Source organism: Lactuca serriola, chromosome 7 (genome assembly GCF_051521515.1).
Source record: "Lactuca serriola cultivar US96UC23 chromosome 7, Lser_US96UC23_V15, whole genome shotgun sequence".
Lineage (NCBI taxonomy): Eukaryota > Viridiplantae > Streptophyta > Magnoliopsida > Asterales > Asteraceae > Lactuca > Lactuca serriola.
In genome coordinates this window covers 33,337,391-33,351,339 of record NC_136414.1, presented here as the reverse complement: position 1 = coordinate 33,351,339, position 13,949 = coordinate 33,337,391, and the positions used below count along the sequence as shown (strand labels likewise).

Sequence of the window (13,949 nt, the reverse complement as noted above, 5' to 3'; positions counted from 1 at the left end):
ACTCTAGGTAACGTATAGTGAGAAGACTCACCTCAGGTGTCTCGGTAAGTCTCTGACTCGATAGAAATGTGATCTAGCCTCCGCCTAATCACATAAAGTAAATAATCTCATAAATACAACTATGCTCGAACCTTTCTTAACACCCCTCAGAAGGGTAAAAGACCATTTTACCCCTCTCTTGGCTTAGAGGCCTCACTGTTGACCAAACCCTAAAAGTCAACAAAAGTCAACGGTCAAACTTTGACCCGACTCGTCGAGTGCACTTGGGTGACTCGGCGAGTCTACACGTGTCCACTGACTCTCTTAGTCCTTCTCTTGGCACGTCGAGTCCTTCCCCTTACTCGATGAGTCACACCTGACATGAATCGCAGGGCCACCCCGACTCAACTTGCCGAGTCTCAAGAACAACTCGGCGAGTTCCGCCTTGAACTCCAGTCCCCCTAATTCTCCCTGACTCACCGAGTTAATTCCCCAACTCGGCAAGTCTACTCACTGAGTGATTTACGGGAAACCCTCATCCTACTCGCCGAGTCTGATCTTCGGACTCGTCGAGTTCATGCCATGCACAAACTCCATAGTCCTCCTGAGGTCAGATATGTTCCTTAAATTCATAGATCTGGCCTTCCCAAGCATGATAATCACGTAAAGTTCAGACCTTGACACTCATATAACATCTAAATGGTCTAACATGGTGATTTAGTCCCAAAAATGACATCCCAAGCTCATGGCTCCCAAAATGACTCATAAAGCTCCAAGGGTTAAGGTCTCTGGACCTCTTTGGGTCCAGATCCAAGGCATAGACTCGAGAAGGGACCAAATGCTCCACTTATCCATCCTCTAAAGGGGTTAGAAAACCCTAACACTAAGATTCAACACCAAAACTGAAGAAGGTCCGAACAAATACCTCAATATGAGCTCTATGAACTTAGAAGTCACCAAAATTGCACCTCCTTCAGCCTCCTCTTGCCTTGGTCACTTCCTTCTTGCAAATCCACCAACAAAAGGATCAAGAATGGCCTCTCCTCCCTCACAAACACTCTAGATCTCTTAGGGTTTTTCTTTGGGGTTTGGTAGCCGCAAATGACGGCCTTAAGGGCCTTTAAATAGGTCCTAAACCCAGGAAATTAGGGTTTCATTAAACAGCGTGGACTCGCCGAGTCCGACTGTGAACCCGAATACGAATCCGCGACCATACTCAGCGAGTTTAAACACCAACTCGCCGAGTCTCCTCACAACTTCCAATAATACAAGAATAAAATATTATACCTGGGAATCCAGATATTACAAATGACACAAAAAACACTCTTTTTACACAGAAATTCGATTTTGACACTGTGTTTTTTTTGTGTCAATTTTGACACCGTGTTTTCCAATTTGTTACAATTCTGACCACTTGACCGATTAACCAGGTTACATGTTGACGTGGCATGATGACGTGTCAGTTTTGATGACGTGACATGCTGACATGGTATGCTAACGTGTCAAAATTGATTTTTTTTCCACAAAAAACATTAAGTTTTCACTTTTTTTCGATTTTAACACTAAGTTTAATTTTTTATTTCAATTTTGACACTATGTTTTTTTTTGTTCCAATCGAACATCATTTATCAAATTTTGTTCAATTTTATCTATTTTCCATTTGAAACCGTATAAATATATTTTTTTTTATTACATTTTAAACCGTATAAACATATTTTTTTCGTTTAAAAACCACATTTTTATTTAAATACAAGGTTTTTTTTTTTTCTTACATTCAAAGCGTTAGTTATATCATGAGAATCAAACTAACCTTAAGTTTCTAATAAGATGTAAAAATTTGATGGGTTGCAAACTTGATATCCGAGTTTTGATCGACTACACGCCTCCAAACCTCCAAACACATTTTAAAGTTGTATATTTAATATAAAATAAAATTTTTATATAACTAATACATATTTATACATAAAAATATGGTTTGAGTGTAAAAAAATGTATTTATACAAAACTATGGTTTTTAAATGAAAAAAAACATACTTATACGGTTTAAATGTATTAAAAAAATATTTATACGGTTTCAAATAGAAAATTGTCAACATTGAACAAAATTGGAAAAAATGATGTTCGATTTGAAACAAAAAAACATAGTGTCAAAGTTGAAAAAAAAAACTTAAACTTAGTGTCAAAATCGGAAAAAATGAAAACTTAGTGTTTTTTGTGAGAAAAAAATTCAATTTTGACACGTCAGCATGTCACGTCATCAAAACTGACACGTCATCATGTCACGTCAGCATGCAACCTGGTTAACCAGTCAAGTGGTCAGAATTGTAACAAATTGAAAAACACAGTGTCAAAATTGACACAAAAAAAACACGGTGTCAAAATCGAATTTCTGAATAAAAAGAGTGTTTTTTGTGTCATTTACCCTAAAAAATATTAATAATATATATTTTTTTCAATTAAACTTGGTTTTCACCTTTTCTAACCTTTCGTTTTTGTGGTTCCTATTTAAAGTTTAAACCATTGTTACTTATCAACTTATATTTTACGTTAAAACTAATATAATAACATATATAAGAGTCATTACTAGCAAATGTTATCATGTAATGTAAGTAAATAAGGACTATAAATAACACAAAATCCTTCTTTTCATATGATTGATAATATTTATAACAGTTATAGTATATCGTATCAACTTATACCTCGTGTTTTTTTTTTCTAATTTTTTTAATACCTCATGTAATGAAACATCCATGCACCCTTTTTTTTATTTAACTTTTAATTCTATTTTAACCCAAAACGATCATGATCGAGCACGTATAGTATGGTTCATTGTTTGAAATTGCCGGCGTTTGGCCAGCAAATCACCGGCGAATATTTCTAAGATGTGAATGAGATCGCCTCGTTTTATCCACCAACATTGTCTCATCCCCATAACCATCTCTATAAAAACAGATGAACCCTAATAACTAAAACCCACAAAAACTTAAACCTTTCAACTTATTATATAATTATTAATGGCAGATCTAAAAGAAGGAGGAGTCGTGAAGAAAGGCCATGAAGAAGGTCTGAAACTTGCAAACTCCATTCTTGAAGAGTTTTGTCTTCCATTGGGTCTCCTTCCTCTTGCTGATGTGATTGAAGCAGGGTTCGTGAAGAGCACTGGTTACATGTGGATTGTGCAGAGTAAAAAAGTCGAACACAATTTCAAATTGGTCAAAAAGATGGTGAGTTATGATACTGAAATTTCAGGGTTTGTGGAGAAGAAGAAGATCAAGAAATTGAAGGGTGTGAAAGCTAAGGAGTTGATGGTGTGGCCACCGGTAAATGACATCACTGTTGAGGATCCTCCCACCGGAAAGATTGTGTTCAAGAGTCTCGCCGGAATCACCAAGACTTTCCCGGAGGAAGCTTTTGCTGCCGGTCAGTAGGGTCCAGAAATAATTCCGACAGGTGGAGGGAAGATTTGGGGTTTGGTTTATGTTGGAACTTGGAAGTTGGAAGTCGTTTTTTTTCTTTTTTACATGCATGTACCAAATAAATATTTCTGTTTTATGAAAATGAATCTGCAACGATGGAATTCTTGTTACGGGTTTATTGATATATGTATACTCGTTAGTTAATAAAATTGTTATTTTCATTATAATCCAACAACACGCTTCATTTTGTTTTAAAATGTCCTTAGTTTTATTTTTGTGTCTTAGGTTGAACGGAGTCAACATTGATGAAGCTCGGCATGTGTGCTGGACTCGACAAACACCCCGTCACCAGCCCAGCCCAGAGCATGCAGAGTTCAGTGGCCGAACTCGGAAAGTTAATGCCGACCAGAGAGAAAAAGAGGGGAAGTTTCTAATTCGAAATATTACGTTTTTTTCAAACTTTATACTTTTTAATAAAAAAATTCAAAATTTTTTTACCTCCTTTTCAACCAATATAAATACCATGGTTCTAAAAAACATGTTATGTCGTGGCATGACGCGAGGCATGGCGTAGCCATTACGAAAACTTCAAAGGCGAGTTTGTTAAGCGTGACGACCAAATAACGTGTCACGGCATGCCTTATCACGCCATGATGCGAGTTTTTTTTCTTATCTGACTTAACATATTTGAGTTTTTGTTACCTTTTTTATATTAAATATTAATGCAACACTTCTAAAAACTTGATATATTTGATAAAATTCAATAATTATATAATTTATCTCTTTTAATGTATATAAAATTGTCACGCCTTAAAAAACGTTATGGTTCGCCATGACTTAACTTTGATCTTGTCGCCAAGCTCACGTCTCACGTTATTTAGAACATTGATAAATACTCATCACCACCTTATTTTATACCACACTACAATCTTTCATTTTTCACTCAAAAATTCATCATATTTGTGAAAAAATGACTTCCCCTTTTAATCCAAGAACTCCAACAACGATCAAGAAAAATATCCAAAACACAAACCTAATCTCACCTTCATCGCTTACATTCATCCAAAATCAAAGTGATCGTCCTATTTATTCACCTCATAATTTACATTATCTCGATGCAAACTACCCATATCCTATCCAACCCCAACCATAATTTCAATCTCAATCTCAATCCCAACATCAATTTCAATTTCAATCTCAAATGGAAAAAGAGTTCAACCCATCTGACCACATTCCTGACTCGTAATTCCAATTTCAATCCCAAACTCAATTTGAAACTCAATCACAACCCACAGTCGTACCCGAAATGGATTCCGGTAGTTTCATTTTATTAATTCTTTTCTTAGTTTATTTTTAGTTCATTCCATCTCATTTTAGTCAATATTTATGCATATTTTCCCTTTTTGTTATTTTTCGCCTTTATCGGGTACTTTCTAGTCTTTTGAGCTTAATTGCAGGATTCACCGAAGACTATTTGTCATTAGAGGTATAGGAGGAGTGCTGGACTTTTGGAGGCTTACGGTTTGCTTGTGGACTTGAAATGGTGTGATTGATCTTGGTGTCAACATAAACAAGAAAGCGAGTTAGACTTAATTTTTGGGCGAGAACGATGACGAGGCGACAAGGACTCGAGCTATGGAAAATTAAAGGAACATTAGAGCATCTTTGAAGACTTTGGAGGGCATAATTGGGCTCTCGAGAGTTTATGCATTTAGGTTGAATCACTTATGAGAAGAGTGGGCTAGCATGCTAATTAAATGGGCCAAAGAACCCATTCAGCGAGACCCACACGGCCCGTGTGGATCTTGCTGTGAAGGATTCGGGTTTTTGACATGAATCTCTATTTTGGGAAGCTTGGTGGGGTGCTTTTGGCTAACTTTTAATTCCGAAAATTGGACCCTTTTTACTGAAGATTTCGAATAGAACTTAACAACAACACACTCAAGAACAACTCCTTTTTTCTTTCAAGAGGATTTGGAAGAATTTGAAGATTGGAGTAATTTTCTTTCATCATTGCAACTTGAATCATGCTTGGTACCTCTAAACTATCTTGTATTTCTTTTATTTTGGCCATGCTTGGCTAGACTTATATTTTGGTTGATTAGGGTTTAGCCCATGGATCATTGGTTGTTTTGAAGACTTTATGTTATCTTGTGTTTGAAGTTTATGGAAATGTTTTCTGGTCAAACATCTTCTTATGTTTATTTATCTTTGATCATGAGCTTTGATGAATGAATGCTTATTTTTTTGTTGATTAATTTCTTGGTTAAGTAATGGACCCTCAAATTAGTAAGCAACAAATGGTTTCTATGTTTGTTTTCATTTCATTTAAACCGTGGAAATGTTTCGTCCATAATGATAATGTAAGCATTTGATTATCTTTTGGACTTGGTAACTCTTAAAACTTAAAGCTAATTGATTTTCACAAGATTATATACTTCATTGATTTTGTGACTTTAATTAAGGGAATGTGTTAAGAGCTCCTCTAAACATTTTAATAACAAAGAAGAGTTGAAGTAGTTTTTGCTTATGAATTGTTATAGCAAAGTTAAATTAATTCACAAGTGTTGCTTCATTTGGTATAATGATAAGTCAATCAAGTCATCCATGTGGTGTCCCCCAAAATCAATCAACTTCACTTCATTGAATTTAAATCAAATCATCTACTTGTTTACTTGTCATCTTTACATTCTAGCTTAGTTTTAATTTTCTCAAACAATCAAAAAGATTTAACCCCCCCCCCCCTTATTTATACTCTCGTTTTACAAGTACTTGAACCAGTGATTTACATAGAGATTTAATTTGAACCAATCTCTATGGATACAATCCCTTTATCACTATACACTATTTTAGTGTGTAATATTTAGGGTATTTATTTTGTTGGCCTCGACAACCACCAAATTCTGAGATGGAAGAGATTCGATGTCCACCAAAACCCAAGAAAAAAGGAAAGGCATTCGAGTCGGAAAAGATTCGACGTCACAAAAGATATGGAAAAAGCTTATGACATGGCGGCCTTAACGAGACGTATTAATAACCTTACCAGACGCGAAAGATATGGAAAAACCTCATGACATGGCGACATATATATATATATATATATATATATATATATATATATATATGTGTGTGTGTGTGTGTGTGTGTGTGTTTATTTATATTTCGTATTTTAATTTCTAGGTTTTGTAATTTTAATTTTTATATTTTGTATTTTTAACTCTATGTTGTTTTTTTGGTTGTGTTGTAATTTCCTTTCGATTTTAATGAAATTTTAGTTTGTATAAAAATAATTTTGTTTAAATTGATTATTTTTTATATAAATTAATTTTAGAAAAAAAAAATAGTTTGACAAAAGTGGCAACCCACACCATCTAAATTACAAACTTTTGAAGCAGTGTGACAAATTCAGTATGACGCCTATGTGGCAACACTTTTAGTATGACAAACTTGGAACCACTCCTTCTAGTCTTATGGATCAAAAAACTCACAAAAGACCTAAAAAAGGGATTAGAAAGATTAAATACTTGTTTACAGGTTACCACTAGCCTCGTGTCATATGATGTAACATAATTTAGGCCATGTAGGTTTGACGTGCGGTTGACAAGACATACGTTTCACTGACCACATAATATAGCTTATGAAAGAAGCCATTGTCGATGGTTGCAAGAGATTACTACCTTATGTTGGTATGACATTATTGTAAATTTTGCTCCCAAACCTAGATTAAGATCACCAATTGGTAATTTAAGAAACCACTTCCATGTTTCCTTATTTTCTACACAAACAATTTCCCAAGAAATTAGGAATATTTGATTACTTACATCTTTCCTATTTTACAAAGCAACTCCCAGATCATATTACTTTCAAGAAACAACCATCTAATCCTACAACTCTTCTATAACCATCTAACTAGAGGTGGAAATCGTGTCGTGTCGTGTCGAAACACTAAACGGGTTGAAAGTGCTTGACCCTAACCCGACCCATTTAATTAACGTGTCATGTCGTGTCAACCCGTTTATTTTCGTGTCGAGTTCGTGACGGGTTTCGGGTTAGGGCTATAGCTCAAAATATGTCATGTCATGTGAGGTTAAAAGATTGAGCATGTTGAAAGAGTAGGATTTAGGTAGGCAGAAAGGAAAAGCTAATACTTTGGAGGCAGAATAATTGAAGTTATAGCAAGTTCAGATGAAAAAATTAAAAGAGTGGGAGTTGGGGAGGCGGATGACAAAGGTCATGAGGATGCGAGAGTGGTGAAAGATATTGGGTAGTTTGGGAGAGAATGAAAAACTGAAATGAAGTCTTGATCTAGATGGCTAAGTCATTTCAACATTACAAAACAATTTAATTCAAAGGCTTTCTTTTACTTAAGGTTTTGATTTTGTATCTTTCTAGTTTATTTAAATAATTCAAAATACTTGCATATAAATAAACGGGTCATTTTCGAGTCATATTCGAGTTGAAATTCTCAACCCTAACCTTACCCATTTAATTTTCGTGTCGTGTCGTGTCAACCCGTTTATTTAAACGGGTTGAAATATCTTACCCAAACCCATTTATTTCGTGTCGGGTTTCGTGTCGTGTCAATTTTTGCCACTTCTACATCTAACCATACCTTTCTTAAATCAACAAAGAAACATAGAACTTGCTAAAGTGATTTTCCATATCTGGCATTGGTAGTAGATACATTTTTACAACTGATTCTGGATTTGATATTCTTATCTCTTCACAATAGGACTACAATTTAGCATATTGCTCGGTTAGAGTATCTTCATTGATGCTCATAGCATGTTTTTTTATCCCTTATATATTGACTTAAACTAAAATCAATCTCAAAATTTTTTAATCACCTCCAATCTAAGTTGTCACAACACTTAGCTTTTATCTATGCAAAATCTCCTTAGTGTAGTGACCTCCAATCCATGAATATGTGCAATGGAACTAAGTCTGTAGTTTCTATCACAATGATGCTCACTTTTAAATGACTGAATTTGAAATGAGTGTTCTTTACCCATCCACGAAGCCCAAAGTCTAAAGTTTCATTCCCCTTTGCAACACTCACCAATAACATTTTACTATCATTCTTTTCAAAACATCATTGGTAACTATTGGCTATAACATAGTTACACAACATGCGCTTAAGTTGTTTTGGTCCCTCAAATTGCATCTTTAAAATAAGAGTTTGCTTCTTCGAAGGTATGTCCTCATTGAAAGTGGAGTTGACAACACCACCTTCATCTTTTCCTTTCTCATTATGGACTAGGTTTTCATCATCATTCCCTTCAACATTGTCAACTTAGGACAAAACCTACTCAAGAATTGATATTCACTTGATATATTGTTCATAACAATGGATTCAACCAGAATTACATCATCCATGTAACGACCCGGTTTTCGCATCCAAAAATTTTGTTATAAATCGTTACTTGGAAATCATTAATAATTAAGACATTGTATAATTAACCATTCCACATCGAAAACCAAAACGAAATCCACAACATTTAAACAATCAAAATATCAGAGTGTCATTCCCAGAATAAACTCATAACTGCGGAAACAAAAGTGTGTGTGATATGCTGCTACCGAGCCTGCTCCTTCCCCTTGGCTGAAGAGGTACCTGAAACAACAATTGAAAAACGTAAGCACAAAGCTTAGTGAGTTCCCCCACTGTACCACATACCATAATAATCACATAACATACATCTCTCGTCAGGCATATCTGGGTGCCCGACCTACCCCTTCGGTCCTCTCGACCGGATATTGCCTAGCATACCTGGGTGCTGGCCTCCCCTTCGGTCCTTTCGACCGGATACTGCCTAGCATGTCTGGGTGCTGGCCTCCCCTTCGGTCCTCTCGACCGGGTACCGGAGACTACTTCTCCCCTCTACTATTACCACATAATATGTACCACAGTATCAGAATCTATCTGGCATGGATGGGTATAACTACCCCTTCGGCCCTATCGACCGGATATCTTGGGGACTATCTCCCCTACTACCACTAACACATAACATCACATCATACTAACACATAAGAATGGAATAGTTAGTAGTAACCCTAGATGATTATCACGGAGACAATCATCCACATACAATTCCTACTGGTGGGCCGACATTGTGGCCGTAGACCCACCGCTACTGGAAGGTAACTCACCTCGAAGTAGCTGCTGATCTGGTCGGGAACTGACTGCCTACTGCTGCTCCGGAAATCCTCCGGCTGCAATTCCCACAACATACTCAATCAATCACTGCTAACTGTCCTTTGCGTAAAATGACCATTTTACCCCTGATCATGTCATAAGTCAAAGTCAGAGTCAACTTTCAGTTGACACGACTCGCCGAGTTGGCTCTCCAACTCGCCGAGTCCCTATTCAATCGATTGTCCTGGATCACGTCCCTACTCGTCAAGTTAGGCGTTGAGTCGACGAGTTCTTATTCTAAACTGAGGTTCAAGTCCTTCATCCTACTCGCCGAGTTGTATGAACAACTCGCCGAGTTCATCTTCATTCGAAGAACACTATGCGGAGACTCGTCGAGTTGTATGAACAACTCGTCGAGTTCATCTTCATCCGATGAATACTTATGCTGCAACTCGCCGAGTTGTATGAACAACTCGCCGAGTCTGTTCTTGATCTAAGGAGATTGCCTTGAACTCGCCGAGTCAGGGCATGGACTCGCCGAGTTCCTCCATGGATGAGTTTGGCTTCCAACTCACTGAGTCACATCCCGTGACTCACTACTCACACTCGACACAATGAAAAGGGGACAACTCGGAGACTCGCGAACAGACTCGTCGAGTCAGATGAACGACTCGCCGAGTCGTCGCCATGCAACCACTATATACGCGATTTTGCTCAATTTCATTCCATGCCATTCACAGATCTGGGTTCCTAGAGCATGAATGACACATAAAGTTTCCAACTTTACGTGTAGATACTCACCAATGAGGGATTTAGGGCTCAAAATGCCTCAAAAGGGTAGATCTAGGGTGGACAAGCTACATGGGTCCATAAAGGCAACGGATCTGAGCTCCTGGAGCTCAATTATGCCTAGATCTAAAGGTCAATCAACTTATTACGAATTATATTGCACATACAAGCTTGGGGAAGGGCTCAAGAAAGACTTAATGGGATAATAAGCATAAAATCAGAGGGAAAACGGGTTATACCTCAAAGGAATCACTGAGAGGACACTAAGATGCTTGACTTCCTTCCCTTCCTCTTGATCTACTCCACTTCCTTCCCAAATCCTTCAAGAACACACAAGAATGCTTCACACTCTCAAGGAAATAAGCTTTGAACGAGGGTTGGGGGCTCTGAGGGTGAATGGGGCTGGCTTGGGGCGGAAATGAGAGATTAAATAGGGTGCAAACCCTTGGAAATTAGGGTTTCATCGGACAGCGCGGACTCGCCGAGTCCATAATATGGACTCGCCGAGTCGCCAACTTAACCGTGTCCTAAGTCTCGTCTCTACTCGGCGAGTCGGGCCTCCAACTCGCCGAGTCCAAGGCCAAAATACAAAAATACTTAGATAAATCTTGCATACCAGGAACCAGGTGCTACAATCCAATTATCCATGGTTTTCTCCCTTTTATATATTGTGGCCTTGTGGGTTATTTCAGTAGGTTGTTTTTCGCCACGTTGTATTACTATACCATGCTCATCATGACTAACACCTCCGTTATCTGAATCCCAAAAATCATCTAAACAATCCCTAATATGATCAATGTATAGGTATATTGCAAGGTATTCATAAGTGGTATCAATAAAATGAGCATAATCCATATCAGTTTCTATGTAACTAATACCATAGGATAAATAACAGTTTGCATTATACAACTTCTCACACCTTTCTCCAGTAAAACGTTCTATGAAGGGTGACACATTCATCAACGTCCACACCATTAAAGTCTAATCAGTAAAATAGTAATCGTCACCACCAACATAAGCAACGCATCACACAAAAATATCATTGAAGTTCAATTCAACTCTCAAATAAATCAACATGCATTGTAAGAAAGCAAATTTTAAGGTTCAAAATCACTCACAAGAGATACGATCGTGAAAATTTAAAGTTTTGTACTTTGCATCATCGTTAAGGCACCGAAAGAAGATGTTGCTTAATAAATAAAAGTGATTTTATAAATATTTAGGTTAGTATTATTCAAAATTAGATGTGTTTCCACGCAAATTTTATTCAATCAAGAGAATTATGGGAAGTAATGGTCAGATCACCTTCTTAGCCGAGTGACTACTTCATTTTCAAGAAAAGGGTGTCAATTACATAATTTTTGTGAGTTTGTTGGTTCATAAGGCACCGAAATAAGACTAAAGACCTTTTAAAACAAAACGAAAAAATATTGTTGGGTTATAATGACAATAACACTTAATAAAACATCTAAAAATGACTAGTATAACTTCTTTTTTTAATAAATGTGTTCTCAAATATATATAAAAAAAAAAGTAGGATGAATAATGAGAGTGTTATAAACCATCTTACGTTTAAAATGGCTTATTATAATTGACGTTAGACAAATCAACAAATCTATATGAAATTAAGTGTATTTACATTGTTTTGCTTTTATTTGTGTCCTCTCTTTGTGATACTTGACTTGTAATAAAAACAAATATATATATCAAATTAATCTTTCTTTATCGTGCATGCTTATGATGAATAATTCTCAAATTTTACACCTCAAATGAAAACTCATCAAACTATCAAAATCAAGTTCAGACTTAGCCTAAAACCACAAGTAAATGACAAATTTACCCTTCAAAACCGACATTCATCTACCTTACTCTTGTGCAGCTGAAATGCCGGATTTACCCATGCTCCACAGTTACATTGCATACCCGCCCAATTAAACGAACCCAAACGCGCATTACAACCAATGCACTGAAGCTTCTGTTCCACACTACCTTCTTCAACTGTCAGATAACACAATTACAGTGTCACAAATATTTATAGAGAATATTTAATTAGTTTGAAAAGGGTAGTATCGTAATTTTACCTGCTTGCATCCATTTCAAAGGCTCTACAAACATAGATGAACATTCAGGAAGTTCATTTGTTGTATCACCTGTTCTCTTCTTCCATTTAAAGCATTTCTGTCCATTTCCACGCTCATGAGGAATTATATTATCCTCTGAAGCAACAATCCTTCGACATTTCTTGCATCGGAAAATTGTTTGATTCTTTTCTTTGGATTCCATGTCAGTCTGATTAGTAGTTACTTCCATTCTTGATGCCATTACATGCAAAATACAGCAACATACTTTCAATTATTTGAGAAACCCTAATTCATCACTACAAACCCTAATTCAATCTAAAAGGAACTCAATCGTAAACACTATAGCTTAATCGCTATATTATATGTACATGTCTACATGAACACAATTTGTGCTAGGAATATTACTACAGCCTTGATTATGACATTTACTCTGACTGAGTATACCTCCTCGCTTTAATTTGGCTGCTCTGTTTGCCGATTTTTAGGGTTCTTCCGATTAAAAAAAAAAAAAAAAAAAAACCAATTCTATTTAGGAATCCACAGTGTAAACCAATTCTATGAGTTTACAAGATACTATACGTATGAGCGCGAATTCGTGCTGAAGCATTACTGCAATAGTTATTTTTGAAAATGAGGGTGAAGAAATCGTAACTCTAATCGAATTCGGTTGCTCTGTTTTTCCAAAATTAGGGTTTCCTACAGCAAAACTATAAACTCTATCAAGAAATTATACGTATGAACACCAATTCGTGCTCAGAACATAATAGTCGAGTATGAGGATTACGTTAAAAAATAAGGATGAAAATACGTACCTCTAATCGAATTCGTTCCACCGTTTTCAGATTTTACTAGAATTGCATTTGGGATTAAAGGCTTAAAGCAAGATTTCAGAAGGAATGAAGTAGCCCCAGTTCAAAGGGCGAATGTTTAGAATCTAAACGACCATGTCCTCACATCGGACGACGTCGTTACGTGTATGCTGATTTCTACTTTCGCCCCCCTTACTTTATATTTTTCTCCAATTGTTCCCTTTATTATTGGTGTTTGTTTTTTTCGTTTTTAAATTTTTTTTTTTAATGTTTTCATTATAAAATACAAACATTTTCATTTGGAATACCACGCTTCGATATGGTTTTATTTTTTTCAGGTTGTCAAAAAAAAAATATATATATATATATATATATATATATATATATATATATATATATTAAAAAAAAAAAAAAAACAGTAGAATCATGCAACGAAAAAATATAGTATTATAGTATTAAATAAGGTATATTACAAAGAACAATTACCTTAATTTATGACATAAACGAGAGAAACCTTGATAACCTTTTTATATAATAACTACATAGGATAAATAGACACAAAAACTAAAAAAATCAGGATATGACTTTGTTTCGATATGCATGTCATGCATCAGAAAAGACATCTAGATTTTTGTATTTATATAGAATTATTGAAAAAACCATAAGAAATAATATTACTCTTACTCACCATCTTATATCAATCAATCATGTCGTTTTATTAATTGCTTTCTTGGAATAA

The 13,949-nt window shown here is 35.9% G+C and overlaps 2 protein-coding genes across 4 annotated transcripts; one reads left to right on the top strand and one right to left on the bottom strand.

Moving 5' to 3' along the window:
- Nucleotides 1-2,993: 2,993 nt before the first annotated feature.
- On the top strand, nucleotides 2,994-3,407 carry LOC145063853 (uncharacterized). The gene has a single exon (XM_079011426.1). It carries the CDS (start codon nucleotides 2,994-2,996, stop codon nucleotides 3,405-3,407), a length of 414 nt encoding a protein of 137 aa, XP_078867552.1.
- Nucleotides 3,408-12,002: 8,595 nt separating this feature from the next.
- Nucleotides 12,003-13,352, bottom strand: LOC145062074 (dual specificity protein phosphatase-like protein). 3 transcript variants are annotated; one of them, XM_079009695.1, is made up of 4 exons: nucleotides 13,214-13,331; nucleotides 13,054-13,108; nucleotides 12,402-12,631; nucleotides 12,003-12,318 (listed from the first exon to the last, which is right to left on the bottom strand). In XM_079009695.1, the coding sequence occupies exons 3-4, from the start codon at nucleotides 12,628-12,630 to the stop codon at nucleotides 12,164-12,166; spliced, it is 384 nt and encodes a 127-aa protein (XP_078865821.1). In that variant the 5' UTR covers nucleotide 12,631; nucleotides 13,054-13,108; nucleotides 13,214-13,331; the 3' UTR covers nucleotides 12,003-12,163. The 3 variants fall into 3 exon arrangements, with proteins under 3 accessions (XP_078865821.1, XP_078865820.1, XP_078865822.1); XM_079009694.1 differs by lacking the exon at nucleotides 13,054-13,108 and having other exon boundaries at nucleotides 13,214-13,352; XM_079009696.1 differs by lacking the exon at nucleotides 13,054-13,108 and having other exon boundaries at nucleotides 12,402-12,623; nucleotides 13,214-13,345.
- Nucleotides 13,353-13,949: the final 597 nt, after the last annotated feature.

What these genes read in the sequence shown, in the direction of transcription:
- LOC145063853 (XM_079011426.1), top strand. Translation starts at nt 2,994, where the DNA reads ATGGCAGATCTAAAAGAAGGAGGAGTCGTGAAGAAAGGCCATGAAGAA.
- LOC145062074 (XM_079009694.1), bottom strand. Translation starts at nt 12,630, where the DNA reads ATGGAAGTAACTACTAATCAGACTGACATGGAATCCAAAGAAAAGAAT. An exon ending in TTTGAAATGGATGCAAGCAG is followed by an intron (nt 12,319 to 12,401) that starts GTAAAATTACGA and finishes GTTATCTGACAG; the next exon opens with TTGAAGAAGGTAGTGTGGAA.